The 22764-nt window shown below is 34.3% G+C and overlaps 1 protein-coding gene across 1 annotated transcript in view; it reads left to right on the plus strand.

Moving 5' to 3' along the window:
• The window catches only part of CFAP47 (cilia and flagella associated protein 47), a 281400-nt gene that overhangs the window by 98059 nt on the left and 160577 nt on the right, over positions 1 to 22764 (plus strand). Inside the window, exons 44-47 of the mRNA XM_027894062.1 lie at positions 4283 to 4391; positions 5274 to 5500; positions 11245 to 11416; positions 22526 to 22722. Of these exons, the coding sequence (XP_027749863.1) occupies positions 4283 to 4391; positions 5274 to 5500; positions 11245 to 11416; positions 22526 to 22722 (705 nt within the window). The remainder of the gene's footprint in view (positions 1 to 4282; positions 4392 to 5273; positions 5501 to 11244; positions 11417 to 22525; positions 22723 to 22764) is intronic.

Below are 22764 nucleotides of genomic sequence, written 5' to 3' on the forward strand. Positions count from 1 at the left end.
ATTAGTCCATCTTTTCACCTCTTTAACCTGTCTGCTGTCCTTCCTCTCCAACTGTCAATGCTTTTCAGAACGCTGTTGTTTTTCTAATCTTTGTTTATGTGTGGCTGATCTCAAGGCTTGCATTCTGTTTCTTGCTTTCATAATACTGCTTCTGTGTTTCAGATTTCCCTCTGTGCAATTACATGCCTCTGCCATTCTCTCTGCTACATTTTCATGATTTGTAAAAATGCATCCAACACTAAATAACTTATTCTTTTTCTCCTGCACGTTGTCAGCTTCCATATTTTCCACTATTATAAAACAAGGAACTTGTGCTATGGTCTAATGTTTGTGTGTTTGGTGGGTATTTTAATTGTTTAAACAGGACTTTGGCTGTGCCACCTGACCTACTTAATTTCTTATCTTGTTCATAAAGGAAAAATAAGACTAATGCAAACCTGTCTTTCTGGCCCTGTTCATTATTTGAAAATACCTAATTTTTTTAAGAAAGCAAACCATATGACTGGAAGTCTTAAGGAGTGTACAGTTCTCTTGAGTTTCTTGAAAATGAACAATGATAGAGGATGGATTTTCTGTCAAAGTCTACAGTGAGATAATGAGCTCTCTTCTCACTGGCAGCAGGAATCACCCACAAGGAGGATGTATTAATGTTGCTGCCAGAGGGATATCAGTCTTTGTGGATGGTTCAATGCAAAATCAATTCAGTACCCAGCTTCATTCAAAAAGAGAAATTATGAGGAAAGGAATACATATCAGCATGTGAAACCTCAGTAGAACTTTCTAAAGAGCTATAATATGCAATTTTTGAGTATTGTGTGCTGTTCTAGCCACCCCAACAAACAATGTAATGGAGATAGGGGAAAAAAGACAGAAACAAGGATAATCAGAAGGATGTAAAAGTTTCTTTTAAAGGAATGTTAGGTCCAACAGTTGTATTCAGTGAAATATCTAGACACAATCTCTGGACAAGGAAGACCTCAGCCTACTGGTGTCTGGCAGCAAATCTGAGAAGAATCTCTCTTTATTTGATGGGATTTTATAGTCTTTCTTTAAATCTCTGCTACTGGCATTTTCCCTGTTTGAATGTTTATTTATTAGAAGAAGAAGTGCATGTCCCTGCTGAGAAGAGGAGGCTTATGGCTACATAGAGCCTGGAAACTAAATAATATAGTGAAGAGAAGGGAAATTGAGACATTAATGGAAGAAAAGTTAATCTAAGAGATGTGGTCAGAGATGTAGGACAGTTATACTTCAGGTGGAAAGGGAAAAATCCATTCCTGTCAGCCCCAGTGGTGATGTAGAAACACCTAAATTTAGACATGTAGCTACTAGTCACTGTTCTTAACAAAGATCTAGTTGACCTTTTCATGGCAGGAAGCATTAATTCCTCAGAGAAGCTGCTTTTAAGTCCTGTATGGTAGCTGTTTCTGGAACACCTTGTCCTTTCAGCTTAGCTGTGTAGATGTGTTTAAAGGCTGCTGAAAGTGCAAAATTTTCAATATGCAGAACCTCGGGAAAATGAAGTCCATCCACATAATTGTATAATTTGTAAGTAATTGTATTAAATCTCCTAGAGAAAGATGAAACTGCAAGATAGCTAAGATGATTTTAGAGCTGTGCAATAGTGGCACAGGAAAACATTGGCTTGCTTAAATATTGTGTATATGGCTACAGTATTTAGAAGTGCAACTACCATTCTGTATGACAGTCAAATGACTTTATACAATGGTGAGACTTCATTCAGATATGGGCTTGTGCTATGTATAAAATCAAATAAATAATTTAATTTAGCATTTCTGTTTTTTCTTATTATCTACCTTTCTTTCCCTTTTTTGACAAATAGACCAAAATAGGAATCAGAGTAAGACTGCTCCGTCATTACAATCAATTAAGAAGATACTGAGATTCAAATCACTAGACTTGAGTCCGACTAGGAATTCTATCCATGTTGCATCAACCATGTATCTGTAATAACAGCAAGAATATACATGGATTCAAGTTTTTTGGCCTACTCAAGTATTTTGTTTAAATTGTTTTGAAATAGCCTTTATGTTAACCTTTCTAAGGTTTGAAATGATAGCACAAGCCATTTTTAACATTTCTCAAGGGTTTGTTTCAGTATTTCTTAGTTGTTTAAGGAAAGCTGAAACTTAAAGTCCTCAGATTTTTCACATAGATCTTTTCATAGAAGACATTATATATTGGTTAACATAACTGCGGTTTTTTTCTATGTTTTTGTTTCTGGGAGCTAATTTAAATGTGAACAGCCTGGAATTTCACTGATAACAATACATTAAATCATATTTTAAGAGTGCCAGTCCAGACTTTCACAGATAAATGTCTAATAGGAAATGAAATTGTTTATTGAGAAAACACTTTGCTATCTGTTGCTTTTAATTACTGGCTTGCATGGACAACTGCAAATTCCTGGTAGCTATACATTCTTTTGAAATATCAGCTTGCAAGGGGATTAGATAAATAACTAATGGTAGTTCAACGGCTATTTCATTAACTATTTTCATTAAGAGTAAACTCTGTATAATGTTGATGCTTTGCTGCTGTTTGCAGCTGATGGAAAATGGAAATATAAAACATTAAAACCATGGCTACACTAGCTAAACTCTCTAAGTACAGTGAAATACCCTTTCTGTTATAAAGCATTAGGAAAAAAAATCAGCAGAAGGAAAACAGGATTTGCATTCTATGGAGATCAAAAAGTAAGAATTCTTCAAAGCAAAGAGGAAATTGGGGAAGTTTGTTCCTACCTGTAAGCATATTGATGTCAGGAATGCCAAGCAAAGTAATTGATAGTAGAATGACATCCTAGCAACCAGCACCTTCATGAAATTAGTTGTAGGTGCTCAGAGCTTGTTAATGGTCCTTATGGAGCCAAATCACTGTGTCAAACAGGAATAATTCCTTTTTAAATTGGTTCCCAGGAGTGGCTATTAGTTTGTGTGTGGGAATCCAATTTTGCTGTAGGTCTTTTTAATCCTTCTCAAGGAAGATTTGTGTGAACTCTTGAATCAAGGAAGGGGAGAAAACGCCATCAAAGTTGAGTAGCTTTTCTTCTGCTGGGTCAGAAATATAATTGCACCGTTTTCAACCTTAACATAAATATCAAATGAAACTACAGATAAAGAAAAGAAAAAAAAAGTAGGGTTTTCTTGTGTAGTTGAGAAATATTAAAAGGAAAACATTGCACTGCTTGGCAGATGCACTGGATTCTTTAAATTATGTTCTTTTTATCTGGAATAAAGACAGAACATGCATTTTCAGGGCAGAGTTTTAGAGAATATGGTTTACAGAAATAAAGAGATGAACTTCTGTGCAAATTGTATCAGTTGTTGCAGAGGCATTTGGTCCTTTATCTTGCAATCAGTAGAAGCTAAAATTTTCCATGAAAAGTTTGTGGTAAAAAAAATGAAGTTATCAAAGTGATAGTTATATATGTTAAATCTCCTGCCTAGTTCAGATAGATATATAGGTACCTAACCTAGATATCTTTTTAGTTTGGGATGATCTGACTGTGGAATTTTTATCCTGGAATACTTTAATTGAATTTCTTTTTCCAAAAAATACTTACCTGTCTTTCATTTGCACCCTATTTTTTTCATTTAACCTATGATTCAAAGTGCTATTTCTCTGCTAATTAATTTATTTCCTCTATGAAAAAAATACTGTATTTCCTTGTTCTAGGTCATATTTTAATTTACTTTCATGCTTCTGTAGGTTTTTCATTATTTTTGATGAAATAATTAAGATTTGTTAAATTTATTTCTTTTTGTTAGAGAATTTGTACATAATGCTCACCTACCTTGTCTTCTGGGGTTTTTTTATGCTTTCTAGAGAAATATTTCTAGCTCAAAATTATTTTAAACCTTTTTTAGAAAAAGTTCTAAATAGTGAAGAGCCGTGAAGGTAGCTCATGAATATGTTTAAATTATCTGTAGCTGTAGCACATAATTAGAATTCACTTTTTTTGCTGTATTTATGGATCAGATTGCCCTCATTCAATTAAACTGTATGAGGAGTTGGAAAGGATTCAGCTCGTTGAAATTTCTTGACTTTTCAGATTTAATATTCTCAATTAAAGGTACTTTATTATGATAGCATGGCTTGAAGTTATCATTTTCTTTTATTTAGACATAGTTTTAAAAAACAGGTCTCCTGAATATGTAAATTTTTTCACAGGTCAGATTTTAGCTTCTACGAGCTTCTAGTTTGCCTTCTGTTGTGCGTGAGTTGCTTTCTGAACTGTGTGTATGTTCTTGTGTTTCAGATTGGAGAATTTGTGTACCTGATAGAGGGAACAGGGGATAAACCTTTGCCTTCAGAATTGCCTGCAATGGATAGCCCAAATGTTTTGCATACTAACAGTAAATCGGAAGGTACAGTGAAGAGGAGGGAGAAGAGTACCATAGAGCAAATAATTATGATTCTGTAAATATTCTTTTGTTTCCGTGGATTTTTGTTAAATTTAATTAAGCACATTACCTGCAGTAAAAGCAGGTTTTTTATAGTGAAGTGCAAATAATATATTATAATTTAACTGAGATATTTCTTTTAAGGTTCTCTAGTCCATTCTCTTCAGAGCATCAGCTGGTTGATGGTGATTTTCAGCTTTCTTGTATTGTTTTCAGCATAGTCTACATAAATTTTTTTTTCATAATTTCTCTGCTTTCTTCTTCAGAATATAGGTTGCTATATAGATGAATCAGGACAAGTGATCTTTACCTAGAATTTATGTAGTTTTAAAACACATGACTTTTGTATGCAGTGATGTGATTTGGCAGAAAATTCAATACTTTTGTCTTCAAACAACCAGTGTAGTAGTTATTTGGAATAATTTCTGGTGATTTCTTTGAGAGAGGTTGTAACATCATCTAGAGGGATAGAAATGTGTCTGTGTTGTGTAGTTAGCAGAAAGACTTTTGTAAACTTTTATTGGTCATAATATTATCACTAAAATCTAGGATTTTTTTATTAGCTATCAAAAACAACTTTTGGGGTTGATTTCAGTCTGTGTTAATGTTTATGTCTGATATGTTGACAAATAAAAGAAGTGTTATAATATTAAAAGCATTATAAGCATAAATGGCATGTGCTAAATTAATGGAAATAAACATTGAAGGAATTTTGTGTTCTGACTTTTCTCTGGGAATTAGAAATTTTAAATGCTCTAATCAGTTCCACTAGCACTGCCAAATGGGGTGTGTGGTTCTGTCTTGCCTTTTTTGTTTGTTATTTTTTTGTTATTCTTTTTTTAACAGATCCAAGTGCCTCTCAGCCAGTTTTATATTTGAAATGTAGTCTTGGTCAGATTCTTGAAGAAAATCTGAGGATCCCGTTGATCAATGAGTCAAGAGAGAGGGCTCTGGCTGTGGCTGCACAACAGCAGATGTCAGCTATTGAACATGAGAGAAGATTGATGACGGGGACTCTGCAGAGCAGCAGTGTTCGAGTTGCAACTGCTCTGTTAGGGCTGTCCAGAGTAGAGGTGAGAAACACGTGTTACTGCAATTATTTGGTTGTTCCTGATTTGTAGGACTGGTTTGGTTTTTTTTTTATGTTTGATGTAGTAGTGTGAAGTTTGATTTTTTCACACATCTGTAATCTGACAGTTACTTATCCCAATTCCCCTCAGACACTGCAGTGTTTTACATGTTCATTCTGAAGATGCTATTTAGAAGTGCTTCCCTTAAGAAAACTTGGCTGCAGTTCAGAAGAGCACTAACATTTTACTTCAGTTGGCTTCTGAAAAATACCTAGTGATAAAAAAAGCTCTCATATTCTATCAAATAGGTATTTGTATTAGTACTGTTATGCATATTGTTTGAGAAATGAAAACTCTCGAAAGGCTTGGCTTTTTTTTTCTTTCTTTTTTAACAATAGACTTTGAGAATAAACAAAAGGAGCAGGATAGACTTTCCCCGCTCTTCTAATCAAGGTTGTAATTTCCCCTGTGAATCTGATGTTACCTGGCCTCAGACATATTGCTGGGTAGTAGTGTTGTTCCAGTTTTCCAGTGCCCCCAATATGGTTCCCAGTACTAAGAGAAAAAAAAATTTCCCTGGTGATTTGATGTTAATAAATTTATTCCTTTTGTTTAGAGATACATTTAAAAAGTAATATAAGACAAATTAAATGAGGAAAAATGACACAGTAACTTTAATCTTTGGTGTGTTTGTAGTGGGACAAGAATTGTAATCATGTAACCTAGACTCAAACAGTTTCCTTTGGGATTATAGCTAATCCACTGCTCTGGTAACATTTTATAGACTTTTCATAATTGAAGTCCCTTAATATCACAGTCACTTAGAAAATACTTGATGAAAGGTCTAACTACTCTGAGGCTGTGAATGGAATCATGACAGAACATAATAGGAACACTCTTTGTACCACTAGGTATGTTAAGATGTAATATGAGTTCTAAAGTCACAGGTATCAAAGAAAACTGGAGGATGATTAGATTAATTATTGTATAAAATACATAATGGTGGATACTAAAACTGAATAAATTGTCATGTGAAAAGTGAAAGTAATATGCAGAAATAAGTATTTTGCTCCATGAGCAGAAAGTCTTAAGCTTCCTTATGAGAGATAAGATGGAGAAGTTTTGCTATACACTGACATAAAAAAGAGTTTACACATTAAAAATATCTTAGTATGGTAAACCACTATGCAGACTAAATTATGAAACTTTTTCCTAATAACTTTTTGTCATAAATTCTTACTTAATTGTCACTTTATAAGGGACAGCATAGAAATTCTGGTGGCATTACTGAGGAAACTTTGGGGAGGGGTGGGGCTGGTGTTCTACAATCAAATTTGGAGCTGAATTATGGTTTTAAGTTGTCTAAATTCTCCCTTCACACCCCCACCCCCCCCTAAAATAAAACAAAAAACCAAAAACCCATCCACAGCTTCTGTGGTTCAATGAATTTATTTGGCTCATGAGGTCCTTTGAGACATATACTGTAGGTTAGACATAAATCTAGAATATGTGGAAATCTGTTACTCTCTTTTTGATTCATATTCCCCCTTTCTACTCTTCTCCTGCAGGTATAATTCTGTTAGACAATAGGTGGACAGAAGGGAAAATACCCTTATGTTAGTACTACTTGGCCACTTTTTTGTCTGTCAAATTGAAGAATAAATAACTAAATAATTGCATGCTTTTCATTCTTTCTAAACTGTACATTTTCGTCAGGCTTACTTAAATCACATAGAAAATTGTAATGAAGGTGGGCTGTGTTTTTGGAGTCAAACTGGATGTGTGTAATCAGTAACAACTGCTCTAATTTTTTATTTGACCCATCTGTACACCTAGGTGAAAGTCATACCTGTTTTCATATTATGTGTTTACCATTTCTTTTCCTTAATGTAAGAAAAAAGATCTATTTTGATTGTTTTAATGAATAGAGTTAATAAGACATATGATTTTTTAAAAATATTTTTCCCATAAAACTGTGTAACTGTGTTACTTCCTGCCTATTTCTTTAATTCCTACTAAAAATTTTTTAGGTAGTAGTGAAAGTAATATAGGATGAAACTCAGCCACCGTTAAGGTTGGGTCTGACATTCACAGACCAAATTACTCACAGAACAGCCTTTGTGTTAATGATTAATAAGAGAAAACTGTAGGTGGGAAGTTTTGGTGAACATAGATAACAAGAGAAGGAAAAGGGTATGTGGTAAGAAAGGTAAGAGAATGTGGAAGAAGAACGTACCTTGTTTAGACTGAAGTTGCTAATTGTGGTAAATAGAGGAAAGTGAGTGAAAGAAAGAGGGAAATAACATTGAGGAGAATTCTTTATGGGAATGTGAGGGGCAAGATGCTGCAGTCAGTAAAGATCAAAATAACATGCCTTGTTTTCCTTTTTTTCTTGAATCTACATAAAGAGGCACAAACTAGACCCAGCTGCTAGAAACAGAACCCTTTCTTCATAGTCAGAGATGCCAGTAAGCTCCTTGTATGATTAGACATTATGACAGGAAAGGAAGAGAAGTCCTATTCTGCGGGAATCCCAGAAGTAGAGCTTGCCCTTCCCATGGTGTCCAGATGTGCCCTCATTGTTAAGCTGTAAAAAGTATTTTCTTAGGCTCCATTTCACTTCTGTTGGAATGCATGGCTCATCTGAGCATGGACACCAGATTTACCATATTCCAGCCATTAGGACATTGTGCATTTTCTTTCTATGCTGCTCTCCATGTGACTAAGCAACGTGGAGTATTTTTATCTTAGTACACCACAGTGATGATGATGATTTTTGGTTTTGATCAATAGAAAATGAGCATAGGCCTTGTAGACTTATGACTTCTGCAGTTTGACTGATGTGGCAAAGTCTCCTCCTACTCCTGTCCAGGTGTGATCTTCAAAGTTTTTGCTCCTCGTGGTGTTCCAGGAATCAGGAAGGATTTTTTGTGGTTTTCAGCGTGATTATGGAAAAGTTGTATGCTCAGTTTAAACAACTTTTATGGGTTTTTTTGAGAAAGAATCGTGGTGTCCTTGAGGAGAGAAGATACTGTAATTAAAAAGTTACATTAGATATGTTTGAGTGGGAATGAACTTTTCATGAAGGGATCTGTGGTCAGATTTCAATTCGTTGACTTTACAAGTGGGACCAATGTTTTTTATATTACATCACTTATCTTTGATATGGGATTAGGGGAGATGGCAAACAGAATTAATCACTGGGATTCTGAGAGACAGATAATAAAATTCTTCATTCATGAGGAACAGTTTTAGAAGTTAAATCCTGTAAGGAAGAAATGGGGCTAAATTAGGATTTGGGGAACAGTAATACGCAAGGAAAGAGAAACGTGCCTCAAGTACTCTGTAATAGTATCTACCATTGATTGCATTAGAAAGTGCAAAGAAAATACCTTGGAAAATCAGTAGGTCTTTGAAAAATACCAAATTTAATTCTGATGCTTAATATACCCTCCATTCCCTTTTTGAAAAATTATTCTTAAAAAGTAATTAATCCTGGGAACTGAATTTAAATTCTGTTCTTATCTGCTAATAACACTTCCACACTTGGAATATCACATTGATGAAGTAGAGGTATCTGGAATCTGTCTTGTTTTAAGAGCAGCCTTAGATCTGAACTGATAGTGAGAGTTAAAAAATATTAAATTCCATTTAGCTCTCACTGCTCTGAAAAATATTAGAAATGAGAGACATTTTCTCTTGGAAATGTTATCCTATGGGACAACAGAGTTTGTGTGTGCTTCAGGATTTTCTTTTTCCCCTAGGTAACTCATTAAAAATATTTACATCCTTTACTTTTGCCAGGAAATATTTGAAATGTTCATAAACGATGTAATACTAACAAACTGGCTTTTTTCCTAACATATCTTTAAAAATAAGATAGCATGAACAAGGATCTTAAAGTATTTCAGGGATTTTTTAAAATAATATCTCTTCAAGATAATTAGAATTTAAATGTGTTCAGTGTTCCACCAAACATCATTTTACAATTATTTTGTCAATTAAATTTACCAAAACTATGTGAGCATGTTGGATTTTTATTTCCATGTTGGAAAATAATCTAATTACCAAAATCATGTGTAGGTATAAATTTATATTTCATTATGCAGAAGATCAGGTCAAATTTAAACTGGTAAATATGTGTCATTCTTTTGGCTGAGAACTTCTCATTACAAGAGATAATGAAATTTCTTTTTCCCACTGGCATTTCAGTCTTGTCAGAGAGAAGTGGAACTTACTACTAATATACCGACCGAACTATTTGCACCTATTGATTTTTTAATTAATTTTGTATGTGAGAGAGTAATTTCTGTCAACTCCCAGTCTTGAATGATAAAAATCAGTAAATGGTGAGTTCAGATTTTGAACTCACAGGAAAATTTTTCTTGTTCTTCATTAAACAGGAATCTTGAATAATTATCTGTTTCCATCTTTATTTGTGCCAAGAAAAGTGTATTAGCAACTAAAGCTTAAATGGTTCCCAAAGTCCACGTGTATTTTAACGCCTTATTGACAATTTGGATGGATACACTAATGGTCAAAAGAAAGCAATGGCAGAGTGTAAGTCTGCTTTCTGAATCCAGCAAGGGAATGAGAGTTTTGTATTAAAACATAAATAAAAATAAAAATAAAATAAAGAAAAATAAAGAAACCCACCACCAACCCAAAGCAGATCACCAGACTAGTTGATTTGAACAGTAATTTGACCATATTACCCTTAGTAGTAATCTTTAAGAATAATCACCTTATCTTTTAAATCAGATTTTTGTATTCCCACAGTGGATTTGCATTCCTAAGCCCATTGAAATATGTACTGTGGTGGCTGCTGTCCTGGTATTGTTTTAAAGCAACTGATTTTGATAATAAATGAGTTTTCTTAGCAAACTCTGAATATTTCTGTAGTTATCTCCTCCCTACTCTTGCTTTAAGATAATTCAATGGTCATGATTTCAAAGACTTGTCTGTAAAAAATATGTGACTAGTTTCAGGTTTTAAATTTGTTCAGCTTACAATTACTCTTGAGCATTGCAATTATACTGTGTTATTGGATTGAAAATAGCAATTTTGAGTGAGTAGTGTATTAAATCATTACATTATTTTTGTAATGGTATCCTACAGGAATCAAATTTAGTTCATTAAGAGGTTCATATGCTTATATTGACCTTGCCTTAATATACTGTGCTAATCCTTTACTAATGTGTTTCATGCTGTTGATTAGCCATGCTTTTTACCAAGAGGAGGAGTTACTTGTCCCTAAAATTAATTCTAAATGCCCTAATTTCTAAAATATATTGTCAACAATAAAATATCAAAGTCAATTCAGCTAATAGTTATCCCTTGCCACATATCAAAATTACTTTCCTTTCTCATTCTTTATATTACTCAGGAACTTTAGGAAGTGAGAGAAGAAGCATCTTTCTACAGCTGATACAAAATACATTTCTCCCCTTTGCTTGCCTTTCCTGAGTGTGATATGTACCTATAAAGTCTAGCAGACTGGTTTCTGAGGAGGATGTGGGTTTGCTGTAAATTTCAAAGTGTATTTTTCTTAAGCAAATGTTTCACATACAAGATGTCTAAAAAAATTTAGCACAGATTTTATTTGGAAGGACCACTCAAAAGTTGCTGTCTAACTTGCTTAATTACCAATCCAATTTTAGAATTAAGTCTGTATAATTTTGCATTTCTTCACCAGAAAATATTATCAGGTGATTGTCCATATGGATATATTATTCTTTCACTTGCAGAAACGTGCACTTCTGAAACCTCGTAAATACCCCACAGAGCTGAAGTATGTGGATTACAGTGTAGAAGTGAGCATGCAAGAATTTTTTGAAGTTCCTGCTAAGTTCTCTATTCCAGTATTGCCATCAACCAGAGTTAATCTGGAAGCAAAAGACCTTTCATCTCATAAGACAGGTAAGAATAGTCTCAAAGAGGATGAATTTGGCTGGATTCTTTTGCCATGATAATTTTGTTTTTAAGGTTTTCCGAAATAGATCCAGAAAACGATCTTTATCTCCTTTTTAATACTGATAAAATCCTCAACTTTGTCTTTACTGTCATTACCCTAGTTCTATATGTGAACTCAGACCAGTACTTTCCACTTGTTCTTGGTTTTCTCAAAGGCACACAAGCACAGGAGACTTGCTCTAAAAGAGAAATAATTTCTCTTTGTCTGACAGATCCTGAATTTGAGCTCATTTCTCCCTGACCCTCACCAATGAATAGTTGTGCCTTAGACTTCCAAGTGATTTTGTCAGCTTTGGTACTCTCTGTCATCCCTAATTTTTCTAGTATCCTAAATTTCATACTGAAATCTTAATTTTTTCTTGGCTTTCATTTTGTTCCCTTTCTTGCTAGTTTTTTTTGTTTGTTTGTTTGTTTTGGTTCGGGTTTTTTTTTAATGCTTTATATAAAACTATAAAGCACTCTAGGTTGCACTTTGTAAAAAAACAAACTAACAAACAAACAAAAAACCCCACGCAAACAACAACTTGAGTGGCTGAGGGAGCTGGGATTGTTCTCCTGGAGAAAAGGAGTCTCAAGGTGGAGCTTATTGCTCCCTACAACTACCTGAAATGAGGTCGTAGCCAAGCGGGGGTCAATCTCTTCTCCCAAGTAACAAATGACAGGAAAAGAGGAAATGGTCTCAAGTTGTACTGGTGGAGGTTTAAGTCCAATATTAGGAAAAATTTCTTCACCGAAAGCAGCATTGGAACAGGTTGTCCAGGGAAGTGGTGGAGTCACCATCCCTGGTGACTGTGTTGGTCACTGGTGATGGTATTTAAAAGATGTGGATATGTGGCACTTAAGGACCTGGTTTAGTGGTGGGTTAACAACTGGACTCGTTGATCTCAGAGGTCTTTTCCATCTAAATGGTCCAATGATAAAATTTCAATTTATATCATGGCTAATGTAATATCCCAAAAGTGACAGATAACAACACAGATAATCTTTGGTTTTGCTACTTAAACATACTAGTTTGCTTAGTGAATTCAATGAAGATTAGAATTATACAGTCCACTCACAGTTTTGTTTCATCACTTCTTTTCTTGATCAATGGAGTCCTTCTGCAGATTTCTGCAGTTCACTTCTCCCAGTGTCACTGGAATCAGTTGTACTTTCATGGCGTTATGTTTGTTTTCATGCTTGATGTATACCTTGTGGTTTTTGTTTCTTTCTGGAATAATAATGACGAATTTCTTTGGTTTTTTGTTCAGGCAAGTTTTTTTTATTACAGGTATGTTCTAATTCAATTGCAGTATCTGTGCTATAATACATTTAGAGTGTGTTTTTTGGAAGATGACAGCAATAGTAATTGCAGTACTAGAAGCAAGACTGATGAGTGACTGCAGGACAAGCAGTCAGTAGAAATTGTAGAATAGATGATTAACACTGGTTGAAGGCTTAAACATTTAATGTGTGACAGAATATTTAAAACCTAGTTGAAATACTTCTATTGCCAAGTTAAAAAATATATGTGTGTGTTTGCAGCAATTAAAGTAGAGTTGAACTAAAAAAAATTCATAATGACTGAGTGTAGGATGTTCTTTGGATTGCACTGAAGAAGAGGGGAATACCAGCTGGAGGGGAGAGAGGAAAATCTGCATACACAGATCTGATGACATAATAAGATCTCTATCATGATCTCAGAGCAAAGGTGACCAGCTGGTAGGTTACTGTTGCTTAGCAACTTCTCAGATTATTTCAGAAGTTAAATGTGAATGAATATGTCTGAAAAATTTAGAATATTAATGACAAAAATGTAGTGAATAAACTACATTGCAGTAAGGAATTAGTTATTTTGTTCTTAGTTCATGCTGCTTCTTTATCCATCAAATGATATTATACAAATATCTGAAAGAGAGGAGTAAGCAGTGTAAAGTCAGAAAATAAATCATGCTGCATTGTACACAATCTTTTTGATAAATATTTTTTCTCTCTAGGATGCTTAATAGTTACATGAGGGGTTAAAAATGTCAGGATGATGCAGAAAACCAAATGGGGTTTTGTAGTGAATTCAGAGAGGTGGTGAGCTAAGAACAGCTAAAAAGGCAAGCTGGGATAACGAGCTGATAGCATGAAACCAAAGATGGGTTCAGTAAAAAGACAGTTCCAGCTGGTTCAATGTGTTTATTGTACTAATGAGGAAACACAGCAATATTTACAGAAAATCTAACGTGGTAACAGAAGTCCCCAGGTGGTGGTCCTGTGGATGGAGGCAAACCATTGATCTCACTTGAAAATTTTGACATCATTATCTGAGGTAGCAGCAGTATTTTAGGCATGGTGGTAGCTTTCCTCGGGGCAGGAGTAGCTGCTTCTCTGAAGAAATTACAGTGCTTAGATTTATGAAGAAAAACAAAGGTGAAAGGAAGTTAACTAAAATCAATCTTTGTATCAGAATTTCTTAGACTGAAGTAGCAGGAAGTGTGCAACCAATATTTTAAGAATTCTGCCAACAGGGAGTTAGAAGGTAAAAATCAATGCCACTTGAAGCATTTTCTTGTAAAATACGTCTTGTTAAAAAACCTTATTACATTTTTGGCAGTATTGCAGATCAAATAGATAAGAAGAGTACAATATGTCTACCTTACTTCCAGTGTGATATCTTGATCAAAACCCAAATCATACACTATATTTGTATGGATCTGAAATAATACACTGGCCAGATTTAAAAGATTTAGCAAGTGCTGTTAGTTCATTACTGGAGAGTCATTGGAAAGGAAGTACTTAAGAACAATAAATAAATAGAAACTACATTACAGTAATTTGGAAGATTATATAAAGACTATATTGAGTTAGCAATGACGCAGATTTTGTGAAAGAAGTTAGTTGGAACTGTTGCTTAGTTAGAAACTATGAATTTCAGCGCAACCAAACATGTAGCAGTATATGTGGAAGAGTCTGCATACTAAACGAGGGGAAAGGCTGGTTTTGGAAAGCAGTTGTTAGTGAAAAGGACTTGCAGTCCTACTAAATTTTTATCTCAGTGAGAGCTCTTTCTTAATTCTCAAATGGCCAGTGAGATCTACAGATAATTTAAAGACATAAGGACCAGGGACACGATCTTGTCTCAGTACACAGTATTGGCAGAAGAGCTACTACAGTAGTGAAGGGTCTGGTGCCTGCCTGGGAGTCAGTGTGTTAGTGTTACATGGCCCAAGGAGTCAGAGTCACTAAGGTTGGAAAAGACCTCTGAGATCATTGAGTCCAACTGTTCACCCACCACCACCGTGTTCACCACTAAACCACGTCCCTAAGTAACACATCTACATGTTTTTCGAATTCTTCCAGGTTTGGTGATTCCACCACTTCCCTGGGAAGCCTTTTGCAAGGCCTGACCACCCTTTCAGAGAAGAATTTTTTTGAGATACCTAATCTAAACCTCCCCTGGCACAACTTGAGGCCTTTTCCTCTGGTTCTGTTGCTTTTCACCCGGGAGAGACATATTGATCTGGTCTCAGTATTTTTCTTTTGTAGACTAAATTATAATCTATAGTTAGAAATATATGATGTTATGATTTCATTGCCATACTTCCCAATAAATAAAGTGCAGAACAACTAGCAATCAAGAATTAAATCATTATTTGGCATGTATCCTTCCTACTGTCAGAATGATATTTTCAGTGTTTTTCTTTTGTGTTTTACATCATAGTCTCAGATAGCTAAATAAAAACATTTGCCCATGGTGTATCATTGTGGACTTTTCATGTTAGTAATAATTTTTATTATTTCTTGATAATTATATGCAGTGTTTTGAAATTTGGATTCGTATTTTTTCATGACCTATGGACAACCTTATCTCCTTCTTTCTATGATTTCTAAACCTTATCTCATGTATTTGCTCAGCAGTGGGATTAATCAACTCAATGTTTTTTGCATTTTATTTATTTATTTATTTGTTTATGTTTCTAAAGCAATTTCCTGGGTGCTTAAATCTATTCTTCAAAAAATCATTATCAGTACTTCTGTTGTTTCCTTCTAGTATTCCATGGTCCATGTGCTGTATAAATTCTCCTGCATCTTAGGGTTGCTTTATTTTTATGAATAAAGTCTTAACCTTTAAAAGCAAAATTGCATAGTCTCTACCCAATAACAGCAACAACAAAAAGTTATCCTTTCATTTTACTGTTTAAATGTTCAAGTTTTATTCTAGCTCCTAGTTAAATTTCAGAGTTGAGTTCTATGATTTAACTAGCTGTATAATAAATATTTAAAATAAATAATAAAAATTGAATTACATTTGGTTGTCCTAATCATTCAGGTACTGAAGCACAATTGGGATTAAAAAGTATTAAGTGGTAGCATTCCTTTTTACTATTCCTTCCTACAAAGGATTTATTTAAAGTATGATTCTGTTTCAAAATGTAGTTCTGAAAAATGATGATATAGGTCTTTATCTTAATAGTTTTCACTCCAGCTTTATCTGTTGAATAGCTGTTTCTACTACATATACGTATTAGCAGAAAGTTATTTTGGTCTTGCAAAAAGTGAGAGGGATTTAAATATTATACTGCATGCATTTCTTTTGTGCTTAATATCTGCAATAATGAATTCAGTAGAGAATAGCTCTATTTACTATAGTATTTTTTTGTACTGTGAAAAAAAACCCTGGGAAGACCTCTTTTATATTGTTGTGAATAGATTTACTGCAGTGATGAAGAAGGATGTTAATCCTCAGAAAACATATCAAAGTGTCCTTTACCTCATTCTCTGGTCAGAATTGAGATTCAGAAGTTTTATTGAAATTTGGAGTCTACCTAGAAGAACATGTGAATAGACAGAAAAGGCTTCAAACTTACTTGGAAAATGAAGCCTTTTGGAGTCAGGATGTGCATATGTGGACTTTAGTCAGTGAACTCTGACATCTGCTTACATGAGTGTCAGTGTCAAGATTTCCTGCCGTGCAGTTTTATTTCACAAAACTGTATCTGTAGAAGTGAGTAGGCTCCTCCTGCAAGTAAGGACAATGTTTGGCAAGTCAGAGCTATTATATTATCTTTGTTGAATAGATTTTATAAACATCTGCTGTATATTTGCTGACCTTGTCCAGCAGCACAACACCTGCTATGGTTGGGAAAGAAAGAAACTGCTATGGAATTTGGGGTAGAACTGTGAAAACCAATACAAAAGTCAGTGCCATATGCTTTTTCAGAAGGTAATGAAAGATCAGCTTTAACTAAGCAGAGTAATTTACTGGGCAGTTGATTTTATTTGAAAAACATGGATTTTATGCTGACTACTGTTATGTATCAAAGATGAAATAGCATAGGTTGGAAGGGGAGGAAGGGCTTTGTTTTGAAAAGTGATGTCTCCCAAAATATTTGTGAAATCTGCAGAGCAGCAGAGCACCTCTCACAGTGTGAACCAAAGCTGTCAACTTTACTTCCCCCTCTATGTTTTTCTGACTTCAGCCCCCTTACTCTTTCATTAGGGGATTTTGTAAAAAAATTTTGAAAAACAAGGCTCCATGAATGCCCAACTGGAAATATAAAGTGTAGGTATTGAAAAGTGCTGTTACTATTTTATAAAAGGCAGCATATTACTGGAACATCACATGCAGTTCTGTTTTCCAGAAGGAAAGGTTACAAATGAGGATGAGTTCAGCCAAGTTCTATAGTAATTATTTCAAGGTCTTGAAAGATTCAATACCTTGATCTTGCAGTGATCTCTGAGGGAAAGAGGTCCTTCTCAGGTTACCTGTCAGTATTTAAAAAGAGAAAATATGTCTGACTGTGAAGACTGTGAAATGCTCTTTGCAGAAAGCATAGCACTTTCTAGATGAGACAGAGGTTTGCAATGAAACAATTTGTAATACCTGTAAAATTATGTGAATGTGAGGTTTATTAAATACTGACACAAACTCAGTAGAAACAACAATCTTTTTACCACTCAGTCTTTTAAAAAAGAAAGTGGAAGCTTTCCTAAGATACACACTTTTGCTCCAGCTATCAGGTTAGGGCTTAATATAACAATTATTTGATGAAATTGTAGGGTTAAGATAAACATCCAGTAATATGTCATCTGGTATTAAATAAAAATGTATCTTAGAGTTAGGAAATTAATGAATTTTCTGCAATAGTCTGTGCCTTAAAATATATTTTAAGGTGACAGTGGGGATGGCTTTGAGTAATGGAAAAAAGAAACTGTAGAAACTCCTGAGACAGAGCACCTCACATAATTGCAGGTGACAGTTCATGGATACCTCAGCATCTTCATAAGATTATTTCTTTATAAGCCCTTTATAAGAAGGGTTTACTACTTATTTGGTTTTCTTTTTTTACAGACTTTTTTTTTGTTTGCAATCTCTGCCTTCAAAGGACTTTAGATTACCACTTGTACTATTGGCAGAAACCTGATAGCAGTACCCTTGGACTAGAAGCATTTTAAAGGAAAGAAAATATATGGGAGTAAATGATTGATAGCAATTGCTGTTCAAAAGCATTTCAGCAGCACGTTGGTACCAGCATATCAATACTTTATTTTATACCTTGTAATAATAAATACCAATGGCTGTTGTCATGTAATGATAAATATACAAATATATTCCATCAGTAATGAAAAAATTATGCAGTCCTATGAGATTTTTTTATCCATTTTAATTTTCAAATGGATATGCACCTAAGCAAGCATGTTCTGATATACACTTACTGCATTTTATTATTGTGTATGTTGATGAACTTTTCTAAGGCAAGCATGCACTGAGAATGTTTTTTGTTATGCCAGATGGTTTATTTTCTTCCTTTATAAAATTAAACATAAAAAACCTAGGCATGAAAATAGAATTAAAAACATATTTTTTTTGACGGCTAGGTTGTACTATTTTGCATTAAACTTGTCCAGGGAGAAATAAAAGCTCACAGTGCATTTTCAATGAAAAAATGTTGTTCCACCTTGCTATCTAATTTAGATTCCATATCAAAAGCTAATATTAGAGTTCTGTTGCCTCTTACTACAGTATTTAAAAGTGTTGGCTCCCTGCGGTTTTACTTGCAAAGAATGTCCAAAAAGTGCTATTTTAATTATTTTTCTTTTTTTTTTTCCCTTTCCTCCCCAGTGATTTATGACAAAGCTTTCTCTATGGAACTATCAAGAATTGTTAGAATTTTTCTGCTTTCTACATAAATAAAAAGGAAGCACACCACAGAAATCTCTATTTAGTTCTTGTTATATCTTTTTGCAATAAAACCTTCATTACTAATTTTGCATTAACTTACTATTTTGCAGTGAGTGATATAAGAGACTTGGTCTTTGATTCTATCGCCATGTAATACTTCCTTATGCATTCAGTGGAGTCTTTTTAATAGTTCTGAGCTTTTTTTTTTGTAGGAAATTTTGTTTAGTCTTCTGTCTTTTCCTCTCTGTTGCTTATTTTTTAAACGTCTTCTCTCGACCACTTCTTTCCAGTTACAAAGAATCAGTTTGGATTTTTTTGTAAATTTTGTGCGTAAATTCTAGGGAGAACTTAACTCTGACTTTGTTGGGATTGAGAAGGTGTATTTAACTGTTTGTTTAGATGTTTGTTTGATGATATATTGTATTTAAGTGAAAAAAGAACCAATAAACAGTTAGTAGGTTTTTTAGAAAATTCTACAAGTCTTTTTTATTCAGAAAACGTGAAAGCAAATCAGCAAATAAACATACACCGTGATAGCAAAAGTTTCAAAACCTATCAACATTCATTAAGGTATATTAAAGAGTGACTGTTTTTTCAAGACTATTGAGTAGAGTGATTTAATTCAGATGAGCTGATTTGAAAGCCTGATATATAAACAAAAGTCAGAATGGTTGCTTATTTAACCTTCTAAGAGTCCATACCTGACAGTTCAGTGCTCGGGTTAATTTAACCAGTTACTTGTGACACATGCACGGTGTCAGAGGCTGAGATAAGTTTACTGAGAAATTTAGCTTTGAACTTCTAAATAGATAGAACCATCACTGCTGAACAAAAGCTATTATAAAGTGCAATTAGCTGATGACTGCTGAAGGCCCACACTTTCCTACCTTCAGAAATTACACCAACAGTGTGTGGTATGGAAGAGTAGCATTTCTATTCTTACTCATGCCCTCCTCCAACAGTTTGCAATAGGACTAAACAGCGATTACTCTATGAAGTGGTTTTATTACTGACTTGGAGAATATGTTTTTTATTGCCTTTTAATGTCAAAACAACTGTCATTAATTATCTTTGAAAGGTACTTTTTGTTGACTAGTGAAGTTAGAGGACTAACTTTGAATTCGGATCAGGCAGACCTAAAATGAGGAGTTATAAGACTTTTAAGAACCGGAAGGCAAGGACTTTGCTAATTCCGGATGATGATCAGATTGCTTTTTGCAATAAGTAAATGGCACAAGTAAATGGCAATTGGCAGAGAACATGACCAATGTCCACGTGCTGTAGTTTGGCTTTCCAAGAATGCATGTTATTAACACTAAAAGTTTTGGTTTTGCAAATACCCCTGTTTTGTCAAATATCCCACAAACAAACCCAATATGATTGAGTAAATGTTTCCCACAGGTGTTTTTCTGGCGTAATTCTATAAAATAAAATGGTTGGATGATTTCATGTGGAATATCTCCCTGTCAAACGATAAATATCCTGTGTATCACTGTAGCAAAACCCTGTATTGTCCTGCCTGACTTTTCACTTTGAAGAAATGCTTGCAGGCTCTGCTTCCTCTTATATAGAAACAACATAAATGCTACCCATTGCTTACTGTTACTTATTTTTGGCTCAGAAATTGTTAGGCAAGTTGTGACCCAATGATTTATTTTCATTAAATCTTTAAATACATTCCTTGATTAATCTTTGTTGAGTATCTTATGAGTCTTAGGAAGAAGAAAACATGCTACACTGAGACAACTCTAAGCCCAGTTTACTTCATGGTATTTAAAATTAGCATGAAAAATGTTTTGCAGGAAAAAAAAAGTGACCTTCACCAATAATTCAGACAAGTGATTTCTGTAATAATTTTGATTTGGAGGTCCTTTCTCACTTCAGAAACCATGTCTTATTGTAGAAAATACTTATCATGTTAAATAAACATCACCTATTTACTTGCTTTCCTTTTCATTAATTGTAACTAAGCATAATATTTCAGTTACTCAACTGAGCTTTTCTTCAATGTATTTTTAAATGCATAAGAAACAATACTTTTACCAAAGTAATGCCAAACTAAAAATTATAAATATGGAATGTACTTTTCTTGGCTTCTCTGTTTAAGTTTTTCTATAGGAGACATTTCTGTTTGACAGTGTGCATTTCAAATATGGGTTCAACTCAGGGAAAGATAGCCCTAAATATTAGTAGTTACAATTTCCATTTAATCCAAGAAAGTAAAACTCATAAGGAAATATTTTGGAGTTTCCAGTATGCTTAATTACCTTTCTTCAAATATATGTTTAAACATCTACTTCATCTTGAAATACAAGTGTTTAAAATGTGTAGTTTAAATTTTAAGTAAATATTTTGTTTCAACATCCTAAAATAATTCCTGTAGACAGGAACTATACTAAGGAGCTGAGAAATGAAAAAGGCAGTCTCATTCTTTGCATACCTGACAAACTCAGGTCACTTTTGTGGAAGAGAGCCCATAGGGATAATAACTTAATAGAAAAAAAAAATAGTAATAATTAAAAAACTACCAGACCATTAATCTTGTCTTTAAAAGACAACAAGCAAATTATTTCAGAAAGGGTTAAACCTGAGGTGCAATTTATGATCTTTCTGATAGTCTAGTAATGTTGAAAGATTAATAATGTCAGTCTGTACAATTTGTCTGTTGAACTTCAATTATTTTTGTGGAAAACCTGAAGTGATGACATAAGGCCACAGGAAAGCTTCAGCTGGGGATTCGTTTTCTGAGAGGTGAAACCTGAACACATAAGGGAGCACCACTTTGTGGAATAGAAGTAGCAGCATTGCAAATGAAGACATATCATCAGAAAATAAGCCAAATAAGGGAGAAAATGGAAAATTCCACAAGAATTTGTCAGGTGTTCCACCTCAGAGAGAAGTGAATTGTTTGGAGTTTTATTTGTAAGGTTCTCTTGTGTCATTATATTGTATCTGACTTTCCTCTTTCTCTTTTCCAACTTTAGGAATTTGTTTCTAACTTTGGAAAACAGTGAAGAGAAACTGTCTTTGTTACATATAAAACTGCAGTGAAGTTTTTACAGCTGCAGGCTCCATGTGGTGTTTCTGGTTTCTTAGAGACTCTTGGGAGTGGGGGACTCTTTTTATGGGCAGTCACTGGGGTTCCTCATGTACCTTCCTTTCTCCTTAGGAAAGAGTCTTACAAGGGCTAGTGAGGGGCTTAAAATGCTGTGAGTCAGATCTTTTCTGTAAGCAAGAACAGAGGAAACAAACCTTTGCAGAGACTTGTTAGATCTGGCTCTGTGCAAAGATGTGCATTTGTATTGCTTTTTCCTTGCTCTAGAGATTATGGTGGGGAGTTTTCCTTATGTGCTATGGATTGGGGAAACGAGACTTTTCGGATTCTGTTTCAGCTTCAACACCCGTGGCGATTTCAGAAACTCTCCAAAATTTGGCACAGAAAAAGTCTAATGAGGTATCATGAGAACTACTACATTTAACAGAATTCCTGTCATTGTTGGAGCTACTCTTATCCAAATATACTGTATTGTCACTGGTATCTCTGATAGTAACTGTTGACAAAAGTGTTGTAACTAATACACTACTGATTTATATTTTCAGAAATTCATATGCGTTTTCTGCTAGATGTAAGAAATCTTTTAAAATACTTCACTCCATGCACTACTAAAATCAATAGAAAATATTGTTTACATGCTTCAATATACTATTTTTTTAGGAATACACAAATGTGGCTGTGCTTATATGGTGGCACTCCTAAAATCCCATTGCCTGTTGGAAATTGCTGCTGTTGGAATTGTGCTTTAGGGACACTCTCCTACAGTTTATTGGGAATCTCTTCAGATTCTGCAAGTGAATTTGATGTTTCTGAAAATTTGGTTTTTTGTTTGCTTGTTTGTTTTTTTCAGATGGAAGTGATACAGTTGGGCTTCCTATAAAATTCATTCCTCCAGATGCTGGTTCCTATCGCTGTCAGATTCTTCTGAAGTCCCCCTCTGACGTTCGTGTCTATGAGATTGAATGTGTTGTGAGTAAAGGCCAACTTGATGCCGAGCTTGAATTTCTAACTCCAGCTTACCAGTCAGTGATTCAGAATATTCCGATTGTAAGTTCCCTTTACTATTACAAACTAAAGTAAGATTTAGGA

Source organism: Empidonax traillii, unplaced genomic scaffold, assembly GCF_003031625.1.
Source record: "Empidonax traillii isolate 1590-97213 ecotype Southwest subspecies unplaced genomic scaffold, ASM303162v1 scaffold1:size7828297, whole genome shotgun sequence".
Taxonomy (NCBI): domain Eukaryota; kingdom Metazoa; phylum Chordata; class Aves; order Passeriformes; family Tyrannidae; genus Empidonax; species Empidonax traillii.